Source organism: Crinia signifera, chromosome 1 (genome assembly GCF_055691185.1).
Source record: "Crinia signifera chromosome 1, ASM5569118v1, whole genome shotgun sequence".
NCBI classification, from domain to species: Eukaryota; Metazoa; Chordata; class Amphibia; order Anura; family Myobatrachidae; genus Crinia; species Crinia signifera.
Window position 1 is genome coordinate 137,263,856 of NC_139217.1, and position 25,688 is coordinate 137,289,543.

A 25,688-nucleotide genomic window follows, 5' to 3' on the forward strand; every position below is an offset into this window, starting at 1 on the left:
GTGAAAACATCTGGAGGGCCAATGAACAGGTGGGCAGATTAAACACAAATAATTGTCAAAATCCAAGGCTTATTTAGTTGATGTAAACGCAGGGTAAGGAGAATATATTTGGTGGCTATGTTGTCATGACCAAACACAGTTCTTTATTTCAAGCAGTGATTCCACTTCTCCGGTTGTTATGCAATGTTATTACAAGAACTAACCTAAATCTGTCTAACCTATTCATGACTAATGAATGTCCAAATACTGATTTAAAAACCAGAGCAATCAATCTGTAACTTAATTAGGAATTACACTGTCTTGCCCCAGCTGCGTATGCATGTTAAACCCTTGACAACATGGTGTCCATCATTCTGCTCTATTTCTTTGCCTGATTACTAAGCATACAGAGCAATTCCCACATATATAGATATATAGTACAATAATCACTTGCAAATCCATATATCTATATATATATACATACATACATTGAAATGTGGATGTAAGCTATGCATATAATTATGTATGCTAGGAATGTTTATTGCTCGAAATATAGATATGTGTCTGTGTGCATGCGGAGTTAAATAGGTTGTCCAAATAAGGTCTTTGTTACTCTTGTACATTTTTTTTGCTATTTTGATTACCCGATTTCCTTCTTCTAGGTGATGCGGGGTATCCCAATAAGCCATGGTTGCTAACCCCATTGCCTAATCCCATTGGTAGGGCAGAGAAGAAATACCAGGCCACCCACATAGCATCGAGACGTGTAATTGAGAGAACTTTCGGTGCACTTAAGAGCCGCTTTAGATGTTTAGACATCTCCGGCGGTGCGCTCTTATATTCCCCGGAAAAGGTTTGCAACATTGTGAATGCATGCTGCATTCTGCATAACATCTGTGTTGCAAACAATTTTCCGATGAATATAGATGCAGGTATTAATCTGCATGGGGACATTTTCTCTACTTTACCAGTGGGTGTGGATGAACGAGTTGAATCCCGCAGTCATCTTATCCAGACTTTTTTCTCATGTAAGATATCTTTCCAACAACACCCACAAATTCAATACAACATATTGACCTTACAATATGTTACAATTCATGTGTCTTTTCTATGGTTTGCAGAGATCCTTTCTGACGGAGTTCTTTATGTTGTGTTGCCAATATGGATTCAGGTGGCCAGTGCAAACATTATTATGGCTAGTTCCACACCAACGTTACGTACTGAAAGTGTTTTTCGCACTTCTTGTTTGTAAATATTGCATCAAAGTTACCTTGCATGAAAATGTAGTTTTGCTACATGAGATTTGTCCAAGTGCTGAAGATATCTTGGTATGGGAGCCTGGTTTTTGAAATGGACCCAAATTAATATTGAGAGGTAAAGGACTAACCACTCTTTTTCAGCTTTTCAACAGTCTTCAGTGTTGTGTGTTACCAAATGTCAAAACAAATAATGTCAATGTGCGAAAAACCTTTATTGCAGTTCAATAGCACACTTTTAATTAGGAAAATAACATATATCGGAAATACTTCAGCCATAACATCAATACCATATGACAATTGGACCTTGCAAAGTCAGATACATTTTCAACAAACACACATGTGTTCTGCTTTATAATGATAAATGTTGGCAACATAAAGTGCCTATGCTCTGATTTCACCATGACTTCACAGCTGCCAAATAAATATGTTCATAAGCAAAGTTTGGTCATGACAAAGGATAGTGCAGCCATACTGAGGTAGAGAATTGTGAGAAATCTGACATAGTGAACAGTATTATCTAACATTATGTCAGGTTGACATGTTCAATAGTCCAACAAACACCCCTATAACAAAGTGTTGTATTTACTTATTGAAAGATTCAACAAAGTTACATATACAAATAAATTAACATCAAGACCATAGTTTTGTACACTATGATAAACACACTTGCACACAATGCGTTTAGCTACGGCCATTTCATCCAGGCAAATTTGTCTGTGAAATGAGTCTGCAGCGAAACACCATAATTGTCACGTCAAACTCAAACATTTAAGGGGTTTGTAGGCGGGAAATTCTCCACAATTCAAAGCTGCTACTAGGCCACAGGGAAACCAAAAGAATGTTGGGTAAACCCAAAACAAATCGGTAGTTTCTAGGAGGCCCTTTCACACCACAATTGTAGCATAACATTTGGCCCACACAAACATTCACAAATTACAGAATGTGGCCAAATTACAGTAGGATCAAGTTTCATCTTTGCTCCTTTAGCCATGGCTATTCTATTGTTCTCAGCTGCAATACGTCTTGTACTGCAGCTGAGAACAACAGAATAGCCATGGGTAGCCATGGCTATTCTATTGTTCTCAGCTGCAATACAATACCTATTGCAGCTGACAACAATACAATAGCCATGGCTACCCATGGCTAGCCAGGGCCAAAGGAGCTAAGATGAGACTTGCTCCTACTGTAGGTCTATTCTATACAGAAATGGACCACGCAATTGAAGTGGCTATGTATGTTCTGACACTATTTTCCGATAACAAATGTGCTAAGTACTATGCATTCTCAAACATATGCTTTTAACAAACCACTGTCCACAAAACACAACCTTTGGAAATCAAACAAGCTGCAAACTTTGTCCAAAAGATACTCCGTCTGCTTGGCAGGTCATCTGAGAATAGAGAATATCTATTAGTTTTGATTAATTATTATATCATTTCCAAGTTTTTGCAAAGAGTGGCCTTGCAAATATGGATCTTTCCAAGATGGAAATACCATTTTCCACGGTCTTTTGTAAAACCAATTTGAACAATCACTGACATATTGATAGGTAAAGTGGTTTGATACCTTTCCATGGTATAATAAAGCAAAGCTTTAAAAGTTAATGGTAAGTGCCTTTGTAATGGCAATAAAGAATACATTACTACTCCATTTGGATCAGTGTTATGTGGTTTAAACAATAAACATAAATCATCCATCTATGAGGATTGAAATACACTAGCATGTACTCATTGACCTTGAATATGTCTGGTCAATGTATTGGGGTGTCACATACAGTATTGTACCATGTAGGTGTTGCCAGTCAGAAACCAACAGACACTTGCCTGGTCCCTGCATGACTATTCTTATACCATGACGTTCAATACATCCCCAGCTATGAGCATTGATTCTCAAAACATGTAGCATGATTTTGCTAATACTGTGCCGTGTATAGTACTGGACATGTGAAGAGGTTTTGACCAATCATGTAACGTTTAAATGATCATTGAATACACAATGTGAAAATAGGGAGAAATCAAGGAAATCATGGCAATTGTCTGGCAAATATATACTATATCCAACTGTGGCAAACACACAATTTACTGTGCACCTAGCCTTAGCAAAATAGATTGGCATAATTCCAGTGATGAACAATTGCAAATTAACTTACAGGTTATCAGTGACTTCATCTCCTGCACCAGTATCATCTGTTTGGTGAGTCCCATCTTCACTGTCTTCTTCTGTGGGCTCTGAATTGACTGCGGATGGAGCCGGTGCTGAGTAAGTAGGAAAAAATTTCTTATAGGCCTGATGTCTCTGTAGTGGTGTATACATTCTTGGTGGAGGTGGAGTGTATCCTGGCCGGTAAATTGGTGCTTGCAGCGAATTACATAACACATTTGGTGCTGTTGACATTCTGCCAATCAACTGTACAATTTCTTTCAGAGCTGTTGCCATTAGAGCATATGTGCCTGTGGATTGGCGCAGATTTTGACGCATATCCAGCATGGTTTCAGATAGGCATGTTGTATTATCCACTAATTTGTTCAGTGCATGTGCCATTATGTTAATTGCACTTGTGTTCCTTTGATGCTCTTGACATATTTGGACCAAGGCATCCTCTATTTTAGTACTGTCCGAAACCGCTTGAATATTAGTTCCAATGGTTTGTATGGATTCATTCATTGACTTGAGGTGGCCATTAATCACGTCACGGAATTGGTTTTGGCCAATCTTAAAAGAATTGACAGCGTTCCGAATTTCAGCCATTTCTTGACTCTGGTTATCTGGGTCATTACTTGCAACAATCTGATGAAGCTCTGGAGTTATTGCTGTAGAAAAAAAATGATAAAATATTTAACAATCATTACCTCAGTTTGATGGTCTAAAAGGAAGGATACAATATGGTGTGTAAACCCACTTTAACCACGCTATGATATCGCCTTATCCAAAATAAAAAGCTTGCTGTATAGTCAATGAACCCCGATGTCATATCCGATGCATCCTCAGTCAACCTCAAAGCAAAATAAGGTAACAGCACAAATATGTCAGGGCACCCAGTAGAAATATGCCGCCATTTACAGTCGAAGTTGAAGGTTTATGATTATAAACCAGCCAACATATAAACATTTGGAGAGGGACTAAATAGACAAGGTGATGGGAACTATGGGGGACCGTGGTAGAAAGATTGAATACTGCATTGTCATAATAATGGGAAATACAGGTTCCTAACAACTGACACATTACAATAACTGTATGTGACCCCCTGTAAACATATACTCATTAACTAAGCCAGTAGAAAATGAAATGCCTTTGTCCATTACGGATGCATGTCACCAAAAATGTCATTCACTGCAATTGCCCATTACCAGGAAATTGTGGGAAAAAAGTCTGTTCCATTACTCATTGCAACCATTAGTAAAAGTGTTAAAAAAATGACAAACATCCAACTATGTCCCCGCAACTACCATGTCCAATGCTCATTGAAATGGACTCAAACATTATTACACAAATCCCCAATCCTTGTTTTGTATGCAAAGAAACTTACAATCACGACTACCTTGGGAACTTTCTTCTGCCATGTCATCGGAGTTTATCTCCACTACATTATCATCTTGGTCTGGAATAGATTTTTCAGGTGAATCATTTAAGTCACGTAGTCTGGCACAGGCTGATGAAGAAACCTTCCATTAGTTTTTCAATACAACTAACTATCGCTTCCATTTTATTTCTCATTACATTGATAAACATTACCTTCTGCAATTAAACTCAGTTGCTCCTGAGAAGTTGATGCCGGTTTAATTTTTGCTGTATTATCAAGCACAAGAGATTTCTCTGACCGAGTACTTTCAAAGCCAATGAATGTGGTTTCTGTGGTTTCACTTTCATTAAATACACTCGGAGTGCGGTATTGTTCCTTATGAAGCACCTTTTTCATGGGTGTACTGTGTGTTTGAACCGTTGTCTCGTGAAACTCTGAAGATGCACATGTTTGAAGGGAACTCTTCTTCTTGCATGGACCCTCTAGGAAAGAGTAATGGAAATTTAGGATTGTGCATACAGTCATTTGGATATATACACTATTGTAACATGACATTACTAAACAAGTGCCTCTATATAGCATTGTGAATCAAAATTTGTCAGGTTAAGATGAAGGTACAATGCAGTGTTGAAAATTTATACATATCATCCCAAAAATAAGTCATGCATAACCAACCTTTGAATTGCCTACTATTTTGGTCCTTTTCTTTTCTTTTGAGCTTAGCTAAGGCATACACTTTTTCAATGTTGGGGTTAGTTGCAATTCGTCTTGCATCAATAATCCCTGTAACTCCTTCCACCATTATAGGATTCATCCTTCTTTTAATTATCTCTTCCCATGACTGCCATTTCACCACAACCTCGGGGCCTCCTCCTGTTGCCAGGTCGTGTTGTCGTTGCGCAGCCATTTTGCGTTTGGTCTGTCTGCGGCAATCACTGTACCGCTTGAGGCAGTTTCGCGGATCACGGCGGTTACCTGCGATGGCAGTGACTCTGGCGGCTATTTCGGCCCATATTTTTCGTTTTGCTTTGCTGGCTGTAATTGTTGACCTTGGACCATATAGCACATCATAAAAGCGCTCTACCTCTTCCACAAGTGTTAAATTTCGGCCTCGCTGTACCGCACCCCTTTTGAAGCTCTTTGACTACCTTCTAGTTCTCCATCTGTATCTAGTTGCTCCATTGTTTCTGGAGGCTGTTTGGGACGTTTGGCAGGTTTGTTTGATTTCTTAGCGTAAAGCATTGTCACATTTTCACTTGAATTTGTTTGCATAGGTAGTTCAATCTGTACAGGATAAACAGCATATATGTCAGGCAATGCATGAGTATCATTTCATTACCAAGAAAACATGTGAAACAGTTATGTTACCTCATTTGTAATTTTTTTATTTTTCCTTGCAGATACTGATTTCTTCCAATGCAGATATTCGGGGCTTTTTAACCAATCATCACCACTATCTTCAGACACACTTGCTGACTGCAACTTATTTTTGGTTTTGGAGTTTTGGGATTGTGGTGCCTGGTGAGTGGCAACAAAATGTATTTAGTAAGGTGTCTTGTGTAGCATAGCAAAAATGACAGCAATTCAATATGGCTATGTACCTTTTGTTTGCGACACACATGGGGGCTATCTGACTGGTCGTCCAAAAACTCAACCTCCAAATTGGACAGTGAATCCTCCTCAGATTCCGATGTGTTCTGAATACCCTTTATAATTAGGGGACACATAATACAGACATGTATATTCAGAAACACAATATTTGCACAACACTAGAGTTGCGTCTCGTTTCATTCCAGTTAAATTAGGTTATGTAATGTTAAGAACAAATAGAAAGATTGGATTGATGGTATGAGTCAAACCAACATAACACCAATAGATAATTTCTCTTGAAAACACACATGTAATAGTCGCAAAAGGGACGTTTTAAAAAGCAAACATACATGCCCCACAAAGCATCACTTTGCAAAACACTAATATATCAGTGTTCCACCAATAGAGTGTCTGCAAAGAATATAAAATGGGGCTGATTGCCATTTATTACACATAGCACAGCAGGCGGCAAACAAGTTTGCAGGGGCTACCAGAAATCCATAACAATGAAACCGGAAAACCTAGTAAGGTACTCCAACAATATTTGCAATGCAATTGTAACCTTATAATATTAGTCTGGCGACAAGGGTAGTTAATGTATGCCCCATAGCTATGCTTACACGGGCCTTTGCACTGAGCATGCCTTAGTAAAGATATGATCAGCCATAGCAACGTGAAGAATGCTGGTTTGAAAATTACCACCAAACATGGCTACGCCTGTAATATCTATATTTTACCAATAAAATGCACACATTGTCCACATTGTATTAATCCATGCTTACCCTATATTTTTTTCCTTTTCCTTTTTTCTTGTTTTGTGGATGGCTCTGTAAAGGTAACCTCGGATGCTCCCTCTTGACATCACTGTCCTCATCAGAGGAAGAGATAGTGTGGACAATCTTCTAAAAAACATCAGCAAAAGCAAAGATGTGTTAGACAAACATTGCATGTAACGTTCTAGCCAAATACCTCTACATATTGACTTGTATATATTAAAAAAAAATACATGGGTTAGTAGTCATTCCTATTAAAATAACATCTGTCAAATAAATATTTATTTTTGGAATACCGCTTTAGCTGTCATCTTTGTGTGATATCCTTCAATTGTCTTAGCCATTTTAGTTTCAACTGCAGTGTTTTCATCATCACTTTCACATTTGTTAGAAACATCGCTTTTCCGAGGTTTCACCATCGTCTGACCTGTACATCAAAGAGTAACACAACACTCTATCAACAATTGGACAGTGTATTGGACACATCGAGCAAGGCTATATCAGGGGCCCAAAGTACCCACCATCGGTACCCGGCCATCGATGGTGGACACCCCACCAAGCAGGGCGCGGCACATGTGCAGCCAGAACTCTGCCTGTGGGAGGGGGCATGATGCTATGCACCCACCATCGGTACCCGGCCATCGATGGTGGACACCCCACCAAGCAGGGCGCGGCACATGTGCAGCCAGAACTCTGCCTGTGGGAGGGGGCATGATGCTATGCACCCACCATCGGTACCCGGCCATCGATGGTGGACACCCCACCAAGCAGGGCGCGGCACATGTGCAGCCAGAACTCTGCCTGTGGGAGGGGGCATGATGCTATGCACCCACCATCGGTACCCGGCCATCGATGGTGGACACCCCACCAAGCAGGGCGCGGCACATGTGCAGCCAGAACTCTGCCTGTGGGAGGGGGCATGATGCTATGCACCCACCATCGGTACCCGGCCATCGATGGTGGACACCCCACCAAGCAGGGCGCGGCACATGTGCAGCCAGAACTCTGCCTGTGGGAGGGGGCATGATGCTATGCACCCACCATCGGTACCCGGCCATCGATGGTGGACACCCCACCAAGCAGGGCGCGGCACATGTGCAGCCAGAACTCTGCCTGTGGGAGGGGGCATGATGCTATGCACCCACCATCGGTACCCGGACATCGATGGTGGACACCCCACCAAGCAGGGCGCGGCACATAAGCAGACAGAGACAACCATCCCATGCAGAGCATTGACAGAGTCCTGCCATGCTAAATACGCGTTGCAAATCAGTTTTTTGGCACATTGAGAAATCAACCACTGTCGAACATAACACCTACCAATCGATGGCAAATACAACATACTGGAAAAGCACCATTTCACACATGAACTAAAGACACTACATAACTAGGCAGCATGGCAAGTGAGGTTAACCCTGGATACAAAAACTTCATACCATGCGGAATCCACTGTTATCCAGGGGATAAGCCATGTGACACCCTTCCTCCACGCTAGCATAGTCGCCCGTTAAGTATTATAGAACATAGAAACGTGACAGTAAACGGAAAGGCATGTATTACACAGATTTAACAATTTATGGCCGAAGAGACACGAAGAAATGCCAATAAATGCTAGCACATGGCAAACGCAACCACCCTAAGCACCTACATACTTTGTTAGAAATAACCACTGACCATACATGAATGGCATGAAATGCAGTTCAATGCATACACTAAAACATCTATTACCTAGCATGATGCATGACACCCCTAAAGAAATGCAATCACATGGCAAACGCGACCACCCCAAGCACGTACACAGTGTAGGAAACAAACCCACTGAACATACATAAAGACACTTTAGTGTGCTGGAATGAAAATGCACCCCCAATTCCTACACAAAATTATTCCATACATTTCATAGTACATCTTGCATTGAAAAAGCATACTTACCAATGATCTGAAATTGTCCCGGACCAACGGCAAGGCACAGAGTAACGGCGTACGTGACGGCATCCGCTCCAAAATGACGGGAATGAACTTATATAGGGTCAGGCGAGGCGGGAAAGCGAGATCATGGGATCTGACAACTCGATACATTGCACTGACGTCGACAGGAGGGGTTTCGTTTGATTGACACTTTGAATAGGCGACCTCTCGAATTGTCGTGCAAACCCGTAGCAGTCGAGCAAACCGAGCTCCAGTAAAAACGCGACTATTCGAGAAAAAACTGGACATTGAATACCCCCCTTAGAGTGCCTCAGGGCTAGAAATGTACACGGAGTCAGACGTTTTTTATTCCACTAGCTCTCTGGTCATTTGCAGAAAATGCTGTGAGCACTCTTACTGGCTGAGCAGAGGGTGTGACACTGCATCCTGCAGCAGAAGCAATGCGACACATGGTCTTCGGTTCATAATTGTAATAGTTTGCAGCCCCATTGTGTTTAGTTTTGATATGTAAATTCTGAGAACACTTATATGGTAGTGAGTTTTTTTGAAGTTTTTGACTATGTCCCTGCAACAGACCCAATTCCTAGTATGTACAGTGGGAGACAGGTAGTGCTTAAGATGCTCTTAGCATCAAACCTGTAGTAAGTGAGCCATTGAGATTATCACTTTATTTGTACAAATTGGGGTTCATTCTGATTAATTCGAAAAGGGACAATCACTCTCTAATGGTCAAAACCATGTGCACTGCAGGTGGGGCTGTTGTAACGTGCAGAGAGAGTTCGATGTGGGGGGGGGGGGGTGTACTTCAAACTGATATCTATATTGCAATGTAAAAATAAAGTAGCCAGTATTTACCCTGCACAGAAACAATAAAACACCCAAATCTAACTCTCTCTGCACATGTTACATCTGCCCCACCTGCAATGCATATGGTTTTGTCCATTAGAGAATGATTGTTCCTTTCTGAGTGAACCAGAATAACCCCCATTATTGGATGTGGTGGAGAACGTGCTTTGGCCTTTCTCTGAACGTTACATCTGCCCCACCTGCAGTACACATGGTTTTGTCCATTAAAGGAGTTTGCTTTGTGTCAATGTCGATATAGACCCCCTATTAGTGTAACATGTACCCTCGCATTGCTTGCTTTACTCGCCTTGCCGTGAGCTCGGTTTTGACCCTGTCAGCCTTTGGGGGTAGACCAGGCATGCCCTCTAGCTGTTGTGAAACTACAAGTCCCATCATGCCTTGCCACAGTTTTGTTATTAGGGAATGCTAAAACTTTGGCAAGGCATGCTGGGATGTGTAGTTTCACAACAGCTGGAGGGCCACAGTTTGGACATGCCTGGGGTACACCTATTAATTGTCTATCTAGACACTAGGGGGGATTTAATAGGATGAGAGATTCAGAAAGTGAGAAATTTGGGAATTTAAATTTTTTTAAAAGCAGCAATCATTTACACTGCAAAACCAGTTTTATTTTGCAGTGTAAATTATTGCCACTTTATAAAAACTGGAGATTTCTTCCCAAATCTCTCGCTCTCTGAATCTCTAATCCATGGGTCTTCAAACTGCGGCCCTCCAGATGTTGTGAAACTACAAATCCCAGCATGCCTTGCCACAGTTTTAACACTCCCTTTTAGCAAAACTGTGGCAAGGCATGCTGGGATTTCTAGTTTCACAACATCTGGAGGGCCGCAGTTTGAAGACCCATGCTCTAATCCTTATTAAATTTCACCCAAGATCTATCAACTGGAACCATTTAATTTGACATACAGCATAGGCTTCTGTAATCTCACTGTTTAGTTCTAGAAATGTAGGTTAAAAATTTTGTATGTACACCTACTTGCCAACTGAAAATGTTTGACATAGCAATCTCTACTATCACTACAAGGCTACCCACCTTCCTACCCTGATCTATCTCTTTCATTTTGCAGGGCTTATATATGGGGTGGTTAACTGCTGCTGGCAGTGCAGCCCGAACACTAGGACCTGTATTCGTCAGTGAGACCTATACACACTTGGGACCAAGGTGGACCTTTAGCATTGTTTGTGGGATTGTGGCAGCGTCTCTTCTACATTTGGTAGCTGTTTACAAAAGACTTATTGCTTTTTCTGTTCGACATGGGAGAATATAATCCAAATCACAAACGTATGAAAGACTAAGGAGGAGACATTGGCCTGGAGTTCATGACTGTCTAGTAATTTATGGTACAAATTTATATCACTGGATTCATTTGCTGCTATGGACGGTTACTGCATTCAGTGTAGGTTTAGGGTTAGCCATCTTAAATTAGGTAGGTGTAAGGGAGGCTGAGCACAAAACGTAAGGTATGCTGTCTCCGACTCATGCATAAATGTATGATTTAACCTTTAATTACATCTAATTATTATTATCTGTTTGAGGTTCACTTCTGTGGCCTAATATTGTTCACCTTTATGTATTCACCTTATGTATTGCCACCAATGCCGCGGAGAATGTTTATTTGAAATAATATCAGTACCCTCCTCCCCTCCCAGTGTGGAGAACATACATATCCCAGGTCATTGTACAGTTCTGACTAGCACTGACATCAAATATGTATCCAGTCCCTAAATGTTATTTTAATATTAAATCTGTAAATATTCTTACAAAAAATATAGTTTGAAAATTATGTTTTCTCCTTCATACTTTATGGCAGCCATTACATTGGGTTCATCCCTCTCTCCTCTCCAATTAGACAGGTAGTTTTTTCCCCCAGGATCCAGCCCCTCCTCTATATAATCTGGCACCTCCCCATTGACCATAGTCTTTTTCCTGTCTCCTTCTGTCTGTGACAGGTAGTTAGTCAGTCTTATCTTTTCTTTTGAGCTAGGCCTGGTAGGCTGGTTATGCTACCGGGGACCTGGGCGGTCAGGCTGGCGGTGCCTTAAGCCTGTGTATGTCCAGGGCCGGTGGCAAGGACTTTAGCCTGGTAGCCCATGGCGTTTCCCCATCCCCTCCCGCTTGGTAGTCGGCACGCGCGTTAGAGGAGTTGTTACCTGGGCGTCATGTTCGTCTGCCCTGGCTCCCGGTGGTCCGATAGGTGGTGACACCGGCGTGTGCATTAGTGTCACGCTGGGTCAGGCTCCCCCGGCAGCTCCGGCACTCTGGCTGCGCAGGATGGCGGGCGTCACTTCCGGCGGATGCACGCGGCGTGCGGGTCACGGCCGCGTGCGTTCCAGATAGCCGGAAGTACGCGCCGGCTATTGCTTCTTCCGGCAGGGAGGGGAGACGCCGGTCTGCGCGTGCAGTATCCATTTAAAAGCGCCTGGTCGGTGTTACAGGCGCTGGGCTGTTACTTACCAGGAGTTGATCATGGAGGATGCCTCTCAGAAAAATGTTACACCGCCGCCCAGGTAAGTCCTCTTATGGAGGACAGGTTATTTCATTTTGTTTACTTTAGCCAGATAGTTAGTATCTTTCTCTTTTTTGTAGTGTGCCTTCAGTGCCCAGAAAGAAAGTGGCTAAGACTAAGAATACTAAAGTCTGTCCAGGATGTGATAGAGCTTTTGTTGGAGAGACAGTTCTATGCTTAGAATGTCTAACAAAAAAGGATGTTGGAATGAATATAGCAGCACAATTAGCAGAAATGAGAGACTGGATGAAAAAGAATTTTATTTCTAAGGAGGAATATACAGGGAATAAGAGGTCCAGGTCACAGACTAGCCTTGATAAAGATGATGGGGATATGTCTGTGCATGAGGATGTGGACAAAGAGGCGTCCGGTGGATCATCAGCAGAGTCAGGCGAAGTGTTGGAGGACGAGCGCCTATTTAATGTGGAACTGGTAGAAGCAGTGCTGAAAAATCTTTATAGGACACTTAACTATAAGCAACCTGTAAAGTCTGAGTTTGATGCATTATTTGAGGATCGATCAAAAAAGGGGAGGTCGTTTCCGGTGCATAAAGTGGTGAAGGACATCCTAACTAAAGAATGGCAGGGTGTCGACAAGAGAGTAGGGTCGACTAAAAGAATTCAAAAAATGTTTCCTATTGAGGATGAAGAGTTTATTAAATGGTGTAATATACCTAAAGTTGACGCAGCAGTGTCAGAAGTGACTACCCGTACTACGATTCCTCTTGAGGATGGTGCGTCACTGAAGGACGCAATGGATAAAAAAATGGAAAGCGCTTTGAAGAGATTGCATATTTCCTCCTCAGTCTCGCTAAAATCAGGAGTGGCCATGGCCTCGCTCTCTCGGGCACTCAGGATTTGGTGTTCTGCCCTACAGGAAGACCTACAGGAAAAGGTTTCCCGTGATCAAATCTGTAAAAGTCTTACCCAGATTCAGCTTGCGGTGGACTATATGTGTGAGGCCTCTCTAGATGGTCTGGATTTTGCAGCGAAATCCCTGTCTTCAGGGGTGGTGGCTCGTAGGGCCTTATGGCTTAAATCATGGGCGGCAGATTCCCATTCAAAGAACAAACTGGCAACGTTGCCTTATGAGGGTGCTTTCCTTTTCGGCAGTCGTTTGGATCAGATGATTCAAAGAATGTCAGGTGGTAAATCAGTAAGATTGCCACAGGATAGAAGAGGGAGGTTTTCCTCATTTTCTTCTAGACAGGCGTATAGACAGGCCAGGTCATACAGGCCAGGCAGGTTGGTCCGGGATAGATACGCTCAAGGTACATCCAGAGCCTTTTTTCGACAATACATCAAGAAAAAAGGGGAAAATTCTGGAACTACACAAAAGCAGTGACGGTGGTCCCATGGTGGAGCAAGCCCCGGTAGCAGGAAGGCTGTTGGGTTTCGCTCGCATCTGGGAACAAACCGTCCGAGACAGATGGGTTCTGGAGGTGGTCAAGACTGGCTATCATCTGGAATTCATGTCAAAGCCAAGAGTGGCAAAGTTTTGTGTTTCAGAGCTCCCAGTTTCGAAGATAGAAAGGGAAGCTCTAAATTTAAGTTTAAAAGGACTCATCACATCAGGAGCAGTGGTGAAAGTCCCAGACGAAGAGAAAAGGTCCAGTTTTTATTCCCGTCTCTTCATCGTCAGCAAAAGTTCTGGAGGTTACAGAACTATATTAGATTTAAGAAAATTAAATTTACGCATAAAGAAAAGAAAGTTTCACATGGAGACTACAAAGTCTATTCTGATGGGGATAAGAAAGAACGATTATATGGTCTCCATCGACTTAAGAGACGCCTACTTCCATATTCCCATTTCCCCACACGACAGAAAATATCTGAGATTCTGCATAGGTCACGATCATTACCAGTTCACCTGCCTGCCCTTCGGCCTCACCTCGTCACCACGGGTCTTTACCAAAGGTTCTAGTGGTATTGATAGAAGAACTGAGAAAGAAGAAAGTCATGATATGGGCATATCTCGACGATCTATTGATTGTGGCACCATCAGAAGAAGAGGTTATAGCAACAAGAGATTACACCGTTCAGTTTCTTCAGGATCACGGGTGGCTGGTGAATTGGGAGAAAAGCTGTTTGAAGCCAACACAGAGTCTTCAGTTTTTAGGGGTTCTAGTGGACACTGTACAATTCCAAATGTCCCTGTCCATAAAAAGGTGCGAAAAGATCCAACAACTAATCTCGAGGATATACGAGGAGGATCGCATACCACTCAGGTCAGCAATGAGCCTTTTGGGTATGATGGCATCTACGGTGGACATAGTCCCATGGGCCAGATGGAGGATGAGGCCTCTGCAGTGGTTCCTTCTGGGTTACACAAGAAGGCTAGTGCCGCTGGAAAGAAGGATAAGAATTCCAGATTCAGTGAGAGATTCTCTAGTTTGGTGGGAAGCCGATCAGCTAATGCCAAGAAAGTCCTCACTAGCAAGCCCCCGTTACAGGGTGATCACCACAGACGCCAGCGCCATGGGTTGGGGGGCTCATGGTCTGGGCAAAACATGTCAAGGTCTATGGTCTCCCCGCGAGTCAAAGTTTTCCTCCAATCACAAGGAACTAAGAGCCGTGTGGAAAGCGATAAAATTCTTCAGCGAAGATATCAAGGGTGCGCACCTGCGCATTTTCTCGGACAACGCTACTACCGTCTCTTATGTCAACAGACAAGGAGGTACACGGAGTCACGTGCTCTTAGAAGAAGTACGAAACATCATGTGTTGGGCCGAGGAGAATCTGCTGTCAGTATCAGCATTGCATGTACTGGGGGAGGACAATCAGCTCGCAGACTATCTGAGTCGCACAAGCGTAGTTCCAGGCGAATGGGAACTGAAGGATTCAGTTTTCCAGAGAATAGTGGAGCAATTCGGTCAGCCAGAGGTGGATCTCATGGCTTCAGCAGTCAACAAGAAGCTTCCACAATTCTACTCTCGATACCCGACTTGGGGGTCAAGTGGAGTGGACGCTCTGTCTCAGAGATGGGAGTTTCAACTGGGGTACGTGTTTCCTCCAATTTCTCTCATTCACAGAACATTGTGGAAGGTCAGAACGGAGGGGGTCCAAGTCATAGCCATACTGCCCTACTGGCCAAGGAGGGCTTGGTTCCCCATGTTAGAGAGCATGGTGATTGCAGGCCCAGTATTTCTTCCGGTGACTCAAGATTTGCTCAGGCAGGGCCCAGTCAATTGTCAAGAACCTCACAAATTGAATTTAGCGGCCTGGAAATTGAAAGGCGACAGTTGAGAGACAAAAATGTATCCCCAGAAGTTATAGAGATACTTCTCCAAGCAAGGAAGAAGGAATCATCGGAAGTCTACTATAGAATATGGCGAGTGTTCGCGACATGGTCAAAAGGCAAATTCGATTTCCCTAGAGCGAACATAACACAAGTGTTACAGTTCCTTTGTGATGGGCTTAACAAAGGGCTTTCGGTGTCTACACTCAAGGTTCTGATCTCGGCGCTGAGTGTTCTACTGGACAAGAAACTAGCAGAGCATAGTTTAATTAAAAGATTTTGTCAAGCTATTAAGAAAATTCGACCTAGGGTTAGGTCAATAGTCCCCCAGTGGGATCTTAATTTAGTCTTGAATGGACTTATGGAGGCTCCGTTTGAGCCGTTGGACAGAGCTATGTTAAAATTCCTAACGTGGAAAATGTTGTTTTTAGTAGCAATAACTTCAGCGAAGAGAGTGGGAGAGATTCATGCACTGTGTATTAAAGAACAGTATTTGAAGATTTTCCCGGATCGGGTGGTACTGAGGACCAGACCGTCCTTTCTACCCAAGGTGGTTTCCTCGTTTAATTTAAGCCAAGAAATTATTTTGCCTTGTTTTTTCCAAAATCCTCTGACGAAGAAAGAGGAAAAATTGCATACATTAGATGTCTTGAGGGCTATCAAGATATATCTGCATAGGACAGCAGGGTTCAGGAAGTCAGAAGCATTATTCGTGATTCCCCAAGGGGCGAAGAAAGGATTGGCTCCGTCAAAGCAATCAATGTCAAGGTGGCTAAAATAAGTAATTGCATTCACTTACAAGAAAGTTGGTCGTGAAGTTCCAGAGGGTATTAAGGCTCACTCAACAAGGGCAATGGCGGTTTCATGGGCAAGAGAGGCCAAAGTTTCGGCTAGGGAGATTTGTCAAGCAGCCACCTGGTCTTCCTTGCATACCTTCTCCAAGCATTATGCATTGGATGTCGCAAGTCCTAATTTCGGAAGTGAAATTCTTAAGCAAGTCTTGGCTTGAGGTATAGTATAACCCACCCTACTGCTTTGGTACATCCCAATGTAATGGCTGCCATGAAGTATGAAGGAGAAAGCAAGGATTATACTCACGATAATACCTTTTCTTCGGAATACTTCATGGCAGCCCAAAAAATTTGTTGCCCTCCCTATTTGTGTTTTTTCCCTAGGATCAGGACGGAGACAGTCAAAGACTATGGTCAATGGGGAGGTGCCAGATTATATAGAGGAGGGGCTGGATCCTGGGGGAAAAAACTACCTGTCTAATTGGAGAGGAGAGAGGGATGAACCCAATGTAATGGCTGCCATGAAGTATTCCGAAGAAAAGGTATTATCGTGAGTATAATCCTTGCTTTTTTTTTGTTTTGTTTTTCAAAAGGGGAGGGTGGTGGTGGTGGTGGTGGGTGGGTGGTCTTGGTAAGGTTTTTTTCCCCAAAAAAACTTTGTGTACATAAGCCTTCAGATGTGAATGGGCAGGTGGAGGAAGAAAGCACTAACTATTGTTGGGAGAGCTCTTTATATCATCACCCCAAATAGTACAGACATTCTCAGTGATGCAGGAAAGAGATATGGATGTACAGCGCTAGGTTTATACTGAAGGAATGTACACTACCACAAAAGATATTTTATAAATTTAATAAAACATATTATATTGAAATGTACAATCCAATGAGAATTCTGATGTGCAAAGGAGCAAATTGGGGTGCAGTGGAGATGGTGCTCAACACGTTTCAACGCTAACTCGTGTCTTCATCAGGAGCTCCTGATGAAGACGCGAGTTATCGTTGAAACGCGTTGAGCACCATCTCCACTGCACCCCAATTTGCTCCTTTGCACATCAGACTGCACCAACTCTGCACCAACTCTGCACTTTATTCTGGACCAGTCATTTGTTTACTTCCAGGACCCCCCTTTCCTCTGTTCAGCACATACCAAAAGGACTGCCTCATACGAATTTGCTCTGAATAACCTGGATCCACTGGGAAATTATCCGGATTGGACAATCTATGCAGCAACATTAGCAAGGAGCCCCTTCCCCCCAAAATCTTCCAGTACAACTGGTAACTATTATATTCTGGTGCAATATTTCTGTGGAGCTTACATTTTTATACCCTTTGTCTACATCATTGTTTTAAATATTCAGCTTGTATTCATTGTATTATGAGAATTCTCATTGGATTGTACATTTCAATATAATGTTTTATTAAATGTATAAAATATCTTTTGTGGTAGTGTACATTCCTTCAGTATAAACCTAGCACTGTACATCCATATCTCTTTCCAGTACACTGTTTTGGGAGATTTACACACTCCCCGTACAGCAGCTTTGGCCCTGCCTATGGTTCTTTCTCTATTTTGAATACTATTCTCAGTGATGCAGTCTGTTGACCATGCAGTGTCAGGAAACTAGTCCTTATGCAGTCTATCTCCAGTATTGACTGAAATCCAGAAATATATCTGCACAGAGAGCTCTAAAACTTGGATTCAGGGTGTGATAGACTTTTGGGGCTTACATGCGGGGCGACATGTGAGCGAAGCTAGATCACTCAGCAACATTGCACAATGATGTGATCGGAGTGATCTGTCAGGACCAGTGTTCTCTGGTGAGAACACTGGCCCTGACTGGCAATCTGACTGGATTTATCCTGCATGCAGGATCTTAATAGCCTGGCAATAGAGACGCGCAGGGCCGCACATCCCTATAGCTATGGCCCCCACACATGGAGAGATGTAGGGTGATTTTATAAGCGATCTAGTCTGATCACTTAGAAAATGGGCTGAAATCGCCCCATGCGTAGGCCCCATTAGGCTACAGCTTATCTTGAGTGATTTGTGGTTCACATTAAGAATATGGGGAGCTCAGGTCCAATATCTCACATGGTATATGGCCATTAAGTCAACCACTGAAGGTCGACACAAGCATAAGGTCGACAGTCAAAATGCCAACATGGGTTTTTCACGATTTCTCTGCTTGAGTAGCTCCCAGGTTCTCAAAGTCGGTCCTTAGGACCCGACACAGTGCATGTTTTACAGGTCTCCTCACAGGGTCACAAGTGAAATAATTCGCTTCATCTGTGATCTTTTAAAATGTGTCAATGAGTAATGAATGCACCTGATGGGTGACCTGGAAAACGTGAACTGTGTAGGGACTTGAGAACCCCTGGTGTAGTTTGTTGTGATAGGTGTTCTCTGGATCCCAGGATAAGAATTCCTGTGATGATTGAGGATCAACCTGTAGCTGTGTCTAGTCAACATAATCTATTGCATTGGGGAGTTCAAGATCTCAGGATGGTTTTCAACTAGAAAGGTTCTTTTTTCTCCATTGAATAGAAATTTCCAGTCATGGATCTGGAGAGATAAACAGCTATAAGGAAACCTGTAGTGATTAGCATTATATGACAATATTATATGTGGTAGCCCCATTGTGATGCACATTTATCTGTATAAATGTATATGTACTAGGAAGGAAATTCTCTGTGATCATAAGAGACAGCTACAGTACCTAGCAATCATATTATCCAACCAACTGTCACCTGTCAGTGTTCCAATGAATACATGGCCCAGTGCAATACATTTCTCTGATCTGATAACACCTGTGCCTAACGGGAGAGCAGACTGTGGAACGAACATTTACCACAAACGGGACAAATAAGCCAGATCTCATTGTGGATTTCACGCCGAAGGAAATAATACTGAGGCTAAGCAAACTCAAAACAAATAAATCACCAGGGCCAGATGGGATTCATCCGAGGGTATTAATGGAATTAAGGGATGAACTAGCTACCCCCCTACATTATATCTTTAGCAAGTCACTATCGTCAGGTATAGTACCAAAAGATTGGAGAATAGCAGAGGTAGTGCCAATATTCAGAAAGAAAAAAAAGGAGGGTCCCGCTAATTACAGACCCGTTAGTTTAACATCAATTGTGGGTAAACTATTTGAAGGATTTTTAAGGGATGGTATCCAGGAATATTTGGACCATCACCGTCTACTCAGTACTAACCACATAGACATGCGCAAGGGGGGTGCCGGGGGTGCACAGGCACCTCCTAATGACCCCCAGCACAGCTGCAGGCAGCACCTCCTATGACCGGCAGTGCCCCCTCCCCCAGCCGGCTAGCAGTTGCTGCATTGGGCTGGCCTGGCTGGGCTCCCAGCAGTCAGCACGTGTCTCTTCAAAAGGGGGCGGGGCCACGGGGGTCCGTGATTAGGCCACGCCCCCTGCAATTTCCTGTGCCCGGGTGGACTAGTGCAGCTGCAGGCTGGCTCCTGGCTGAAGATGTGTGCAGAGACTGGGGACCAGTGAGTAAGTGTGTGTGAGTGTGACATATATTGTGATGGAGTGGGCTGTGTATGAGAATGAAGTGAGGGGAACAGGGGGCCTAATTCAGGATTGCTCACTAAGCAGCAATCTTTTGCTGCTTAGCAAGCAGAACACCTCCTGCCGAACCCCTGTGTAATGTGAATATGGGTCAGTATGTGCTAACAGCGGCGTAGCTAGAATTTATGCGCCCCCCCGCCGATATCGGCAGCGCCGCCCACCCTACCCCTCCCACCCACCTTCCCAAGTTAAGTTAAAACCCCCCCTTACCCCTCCACGTGCCGCCGCCGCATTCAGGGTCCCGCAGCCGGCTCCGTCTTCTCCTGCAGTTCTATAATGACCATCAGAAAATGGCTGCCCCCTAACAGCAGACAGTTTTTAAGGATGCTAGAGGAGGCCCGCGCCTCCTCTAGCATCCCAAAAAACTGTCTGCTGTTAGGGGGCAGCCATTTTCTGATAGTTATTTTTCATTAGAAGTACTGCAGCAAGATCTGCGCTGCGGCCGGGAGTCGGGACCCTAAATGCAATGGCACTGGCGGCGGCTTGCGGAGGGGTAAGGGGGGGGGGTTGTTAAACATAGTTGTAACTATAGCCCCGCAGATCGGCGCCCACAGCCCCTCAGCGCCTCCCCGCCACCGGGGGGGCTGCGGGGCTATAGTTACGCCACTGTGTGCTAATATTATTCACTACGCTCTGTGTAAAGTGAATATGGGTCACTATGTGCTAATATTAGTCACTATGTGCTGTGTAATATGAATATGGGTCACTACGTGCGAATATTGGTCACTGCGCACTGTATAATGTAAATATGTGTCACTATGCACAGTGTAATGTGAATATCAGTCAATATTGGTCACTGCGCACTGTGTAATGTGACTATGGGCCCAAGCGCTGTGTAATGTGACATTTACCGCTGCTCTGCCGGACCGATGATGAGGTAAGTAGAATTAAATGGGTGAACAGTGTACAGCGTGTGGGGCCCCCAGCGACATTTATGTGGTAGCATATGTAATAGCCATTACAGTGTGTGATATAATATGTCATTGGCATTATGGTGTGTGGTGTAATGGGCATTATGGCACAATGTGTAATGGGCATCACGGTGTGAGGAGTAATGTGTAATGGGCATGGCATAATGTGTAATGGGCATCACGGTGTGAGGCGTAATGGGCATCACGGTGTGAGGTGTAATGGGCATCATGGTGTGAGGAGTAATGTGTAATGGGCATCACGGTGTGAGGCGTAATGGGCATCATGGTCTGAGTCATATTATGTAAGGGGCATCATGGTGTGAGGTGTTATGGGCATCACAGTGTGAGGTGCAACATGTAATGGGCATCACAGTGTGTGGCGTAACATGTAATGGGCATCACAGTGTGAGGTGTGACGGGCATCACGGTGTGAGGCGTAATATGTAATGGGCCTTACAGTGTGTGGCATAATGTGTAATGGGAATTACAGTGTTTAGTATGTGTATTGGGCATTACAGTGTGTGGCATAATGTGTATTGGGCATTATGGCATGTGGTATACTATGTAATGGGTGTGTGACGTGTAATAGGCACGCACTGTCCCTATTATCCCTATTTTACAAAAAAAATGGGCATTATGCTGGGTGGCATTATGTGGAATGGGCATTACTGTATGTGGCATTATGTGTGATAGGCATTATAGTGTGTGGCATTATGTGGAATGGGCATTACAGTGAGTGGCATTATGTGTAATGGGCATTATGGTGAGTGGCATTATGTGTAATGGGCATTACAGTGTGTGGCATTATGTGTAATGGGCATTACTGTGATAGGCATTATGGTGTGTGGCATTATGTGTAATAGAATGTCTGTGTGTGCATGTATATGTGTTAGGGAATATAGATTGTAAACTCCACTGGGGCAGGGACTGATGTGAATGTTCAAATATTCTCTGTAAAGCGCTACGGAATATGTGTGCGCTATATAAGTGTGTGGCATTACAGTGTAAATTTTTGCAGCGTGCTTCCGGCGCGCACTTTCCCTGTTTCTGGTGTGTCTGGTGGGAATGATTAATTCTGAATTCCATATACATAAGTCACCTTCTATTTAGTTTGCATTGGTGCCCAGTAGGCGGTGATGGACACGCCCAGTAGGCGTGATGTACACGCCCCTCCAATGGTGCACCCCCTAATAAAATGGGCTGCCCACGCCTATGACTAACCAACATGGGTTCGTGAAAAATCGTTCATGCCAAACTAATCTACTAGGGTTCTATGAAGAGGTTAGCAAAAACCTCGATAATGGAAATGCTGTAGATGTGATTTTCCTAGATTTCGCTAAAGCATTTGATACTGTCCCACACAAGAGATTGATTAATAAAATGGAGAACCTAGGATTGGGTGAAAATATCTGCAGATGGGTAGGGAATTGGCTATGTAATAGAGAACAAAGAGTGGTTGTGAATGGTGCCGTATCAGATACGATACCGGTACTAAGTGGAGTGCCCCAGGGTTCGGTTTTGGGGCCCATTTTGTTTAACATTTTTATTAACAATATTGGGATAGGGTTACTCAGCAATGTATCCATCTTTGCGGACGATACAAAACTTAGCAAAGTCATCAAGTCATCAGAAGATGTCACCATGCTTCAAAATGATCTTGCAATTCTAGATGAGTGGACAAAAAAATGGAAGATGAGGTTCAATGTAGATAAATGTAAGGTTATGCACCTTGGGAGACACAACCAGTGTGCAAGTTACAACCTTAGCGGAGAGGAACTGGGTAATTCCATACTTGAAAAGGATCTAGGAGTCCAAATAGACAGCAAACTGGGATGTAGTGCCCATTGTAATGTAGCTACAAAAAAGGCCAACACAATTCTGGCATGTATTAAGAGGGGAATGGAAACTAGGGACTCAAGGGTAATTATGCCACTGTATAAAGCATTGGTGAGACCTCGCCTCGAGTACGGAGTGCAGTTCTGGGCCCCACACTATAAAAAGGACATCATAGAATTAGAAAAAGTCCAAAGGCGAGCAACAAATCTTATTAGGGGAATGGAGAATTTAAGCTACGGGGAGAGATTAAGCAATTTGGGACTATTTACATTGGAAAAGAGACGTTTAAGGGGGGACATGTTCAACATGTACAAGTATTTCAAAGGCCAATATAAGGAACTGTCACACACCCTCTTTTCTACTAGAAAGGAATCTAGGACACAAGGGCATGAGTATAGATTAGAAGAAAAAAAGATTTCATTCAGCTAGTAGAAAGAATTTCTTTACGGTCAGAACAGTCAAACTCTGGAACTCTCTTCCCAGAGAGGTGGTAACGGCTGGCTCATTAAATGCGTTCAAGGCAAAGTTGGACAAACATTTACTGGAGAAAAACATCCATGGGTACAAATAAGAAATATAATCTGTCTGTAAAATATCAGAACCTACCAAATCAGCAATGGATATCTATACCAGGTTGAACTAGATGGACGCAAGTCTTTTTTTAGCCTTACCTACTATGTAAAGTCTCCCTGATTCATATTTTACTGTATACTTTAATACATTGACCTCTATCAACATCCTATACTTACAGAAATATACATGCCACTTTGAGTATACTACAGCCTATTTAGTAGGTACTTCTTCCCGTATATTTACTTTGACTGATGTCTTATCAGTTAACCGTGTATCCCTAGGAAGATTTCTGGCCTTAACAATGTTTCCATACATTTGTATCCACAGTGACAGCGGATTGTCCTGCCTTCAAAATACTGATACATTTTGAATAGACACTGATATTTGTGTCACTGTTGTCTAATACATTTATATCTGTTTGAAACACATGGAACATTGCTAACGCATTATGATTTTCAGAGCACTATAAGGGGAATCCTTTCCACAGACTGACCGGTACAAAGAAACATCAAAAACATCCCATGACTATGAGACATTCATCTATTTGGGACCACTACATACATATACCGACTGTTTGAATATATATGGACTAGGACGAATATTTCCAGTGACTGGAGACTTTTTTTTTTTTTTTTGAGAATACTTTTGACATGTGACTTTCACCTTTTTCTTCATATTACCTATAGGAAATTAGGTGCACTGCCCGTCTGGCATATGCTCTTAATTTTAATCTCTTTTCAAACTTCACTCTTATTCTCTGTCAATATTTGTCAATTATATATTTTTATTTAATAAAAGTAAATCTTTATTCATTGAGGCGCACCACACAGGAACATTGTTTGGTTTTTGTGTTGATAATGAACATGCCTTTATGCGCGGAAGTGTACCAAACCTGCAGCATTATTAATGCATTTCTATTTGACTTATGTTGCCACTAAATGTAATTTCTATTCAGTAGTTATAATGGACAATTTATACCAGTTGGCACCTGCTTATGGATTTCATGCAGATCCCCAAAATACCCCATGTAAAGTTCATTTCTAGAAAAAAACTAAATGCAAAATGGATTATGTATACTTATTACATCCCTCTGCTAGCACCTCCATGTCCTGTACCTTTTCCGGCATGAGAGGGTTGCCATTTACCACAATGAAATTAAACCATTGGCCCCACAGCTCTAATGATAAGATTGGTACTTCTTCAGAACACATTTATGTAGCAATCAGGAGTTTGCAGTAAACAAACACTTTAATGCATGAACTCTGCACTCTGGGCCCAATTCAGAATTGGATGTTTTTGTGATTGCTGTTGCTATCTTCTGCCCTTCGCATTTGTGATGATATTTTAATATAGGCAGAAGCCAACCAGAGCATAGGAATGCCAACTGTTGCATCATTTCCATCCGATCGCGTATAGCAACTGATACATCAGTACCATTGTCGCAAATTCGGTCATATTGCAGAATGTGAGTGCCTTGTAGGCATCCAAGCTAAGCGGAGATGCAGAAAGCTCTTCAAGTACAGTAAGACTAGGACCTGGCCATCCCCTATCGCCAGCTCTAAATGCTGTCTTCTTGCGACTAATTCCTTGGTGTCATCGCAATTCAGTTGCTTTACATGCGCACTGTGCCTCAGACAAAAAAAAAGACAAAATTCGACTAAATTTGCTTACAATATCCACATCTGAATAATCCCATCTTCATATATTCGCAGGAACAGACTCAGTATGCATATTAATATTGAGGTAACAAAAAATAAAATGATTTAAAAAAGATTTCTAAGACACCAATTGAGTAGAATACAGGAATAACCTTAGCAGCAAGTACAGATATGTCCACATATATTTAGCTTCCTTGTGCGTTTAATCACCCTTCTAGTCTCACGATGCCATGGCAACTTTCCATTAAAATCCTTTTATTTGCAATGCGAAACAAATAGGATACACTGAGGCTGTATCTGCATATAAGAAATGTTACGTTAGTGGTTTCCAGTAAATAACTGGAACATAGCATTTTGTATGCATATACAACAGCAATTACAAAAAGAAAATGTACAGAATGGCCAAGAAACCATAAACGATGTGCAGAAATTAGTACAAACCCATGAATGTAATTAGGGTTAAAAACAAGTGGTTTATTCATAAAAATATACAATCGATAATGGATCCAAACCTGAAAATGCATTGCTTGGAAGAACATTACCTATTCGTCAGATGCACTTTGGACGCACCAGTAAAGAACCGCAGACTTCACCCACAAACCTACTGCGGTGGTGCCGAGCGCATAAGTTCAGACCTTGGTTTTTGCTTTTGTTGGCATTA

The 25,688-nt window shown here is 42.7% G+C and overlaps 2 protein-coding genes and 1 long non-coding RNA gene across 5 annotated transcripts in view; 1 reads left to right on the plus strand and 2 right to left on the minus strand.

The window, feature by feature from the left end:
* MFSD8 (major facilitator superfamily domain containing 8) overlaps positions 1-11,714 on the plus strand; it is a 41,192-nt gene extending 29,478 nt beyond the window's left edge. For both annotated transcript variants that reach the window (XM_083174045.1, XM_083174055.1), the window contains exon 13: positions 10,985-11,714. In XM_083174045.1, the coding sequence (XP_083030171.1) occupies positions 10,985-11,185 (201 nt within the window). In that variant the 3' untranslated portion in view covers positions 11,186-11,714. The remainder of the gene's footprint in view (positions 1-10,984) is intronic.
* LOC146060648 (uncharacterized) lies at positions 2,388-6,021 on the minus strand. 2 transcript variants are annotated; one of them, XM_083174089.1, is made up of 5 exons: positions 5,434-6,021; positions 4,971-5,240; positions 4,777-4,887; positions 3,388-4,048; positions 2,388-2,628 (listed from the first exon to the last, which is right to left on the minus strand). In XM_083174089.1, exons 1-5 carry the CDS (start codon positions 5,663-5,665, stop codon positions 2,625-2,627), a joined length of 1,278 nt encoding a protein of 425 aa, XP_083030215.1. In that variant the 5' UTR covers positions 5,666-6,021; the 3' UTR covers positions 2,388-2,624. The 2 variants fall into 2 exon arrangements, with proteins under 2 accessions (XP_083030215.1, XP_083030205.1); XM_083174079.1 differs by having other exon boundaries at positions 4,765-4,887.
* Positions 6,127-7,251, minus strand: LOC146060664 (uncharacterized). Its single transcript, XR_014470459.1, has 3 exons — positions 7,131-7,251; positions 6,360-6,464; positions 6,127-6,276 (listed from the first exon to the last, which is right to left on the minus strand). It is a non-coding gene; the product is annotated as an uncharacterized LOC146060664 (long non-coding RNA).
* Positions 11,715-25,688: the final 13,974 nt, after the last annotated feature.

Coding starts and splice junctions, on each gene's coding strand:
- LOC146060648 (XM_083174079.1), bottom strand. CDS start 5,665: ATGGCTGCGCAACGACAACACGACCTGGCAACAGGAGGAGGCCCCGAG. Junction 5,241..5,433: donor AAATAGTAGGCAATTCAAAG/GTTGGTTATGCA, acceptor ACTCTTTCCTAG/AGGGTCCATGCAAGAAGAAG. Junction 4,049..4,764: donor TTCCCAAGGTAGTCGTGATT/GTAAGTTTCTTT, acceptor TTTTTTCTACAG/CAATAACTCCAGAGCTTCAT.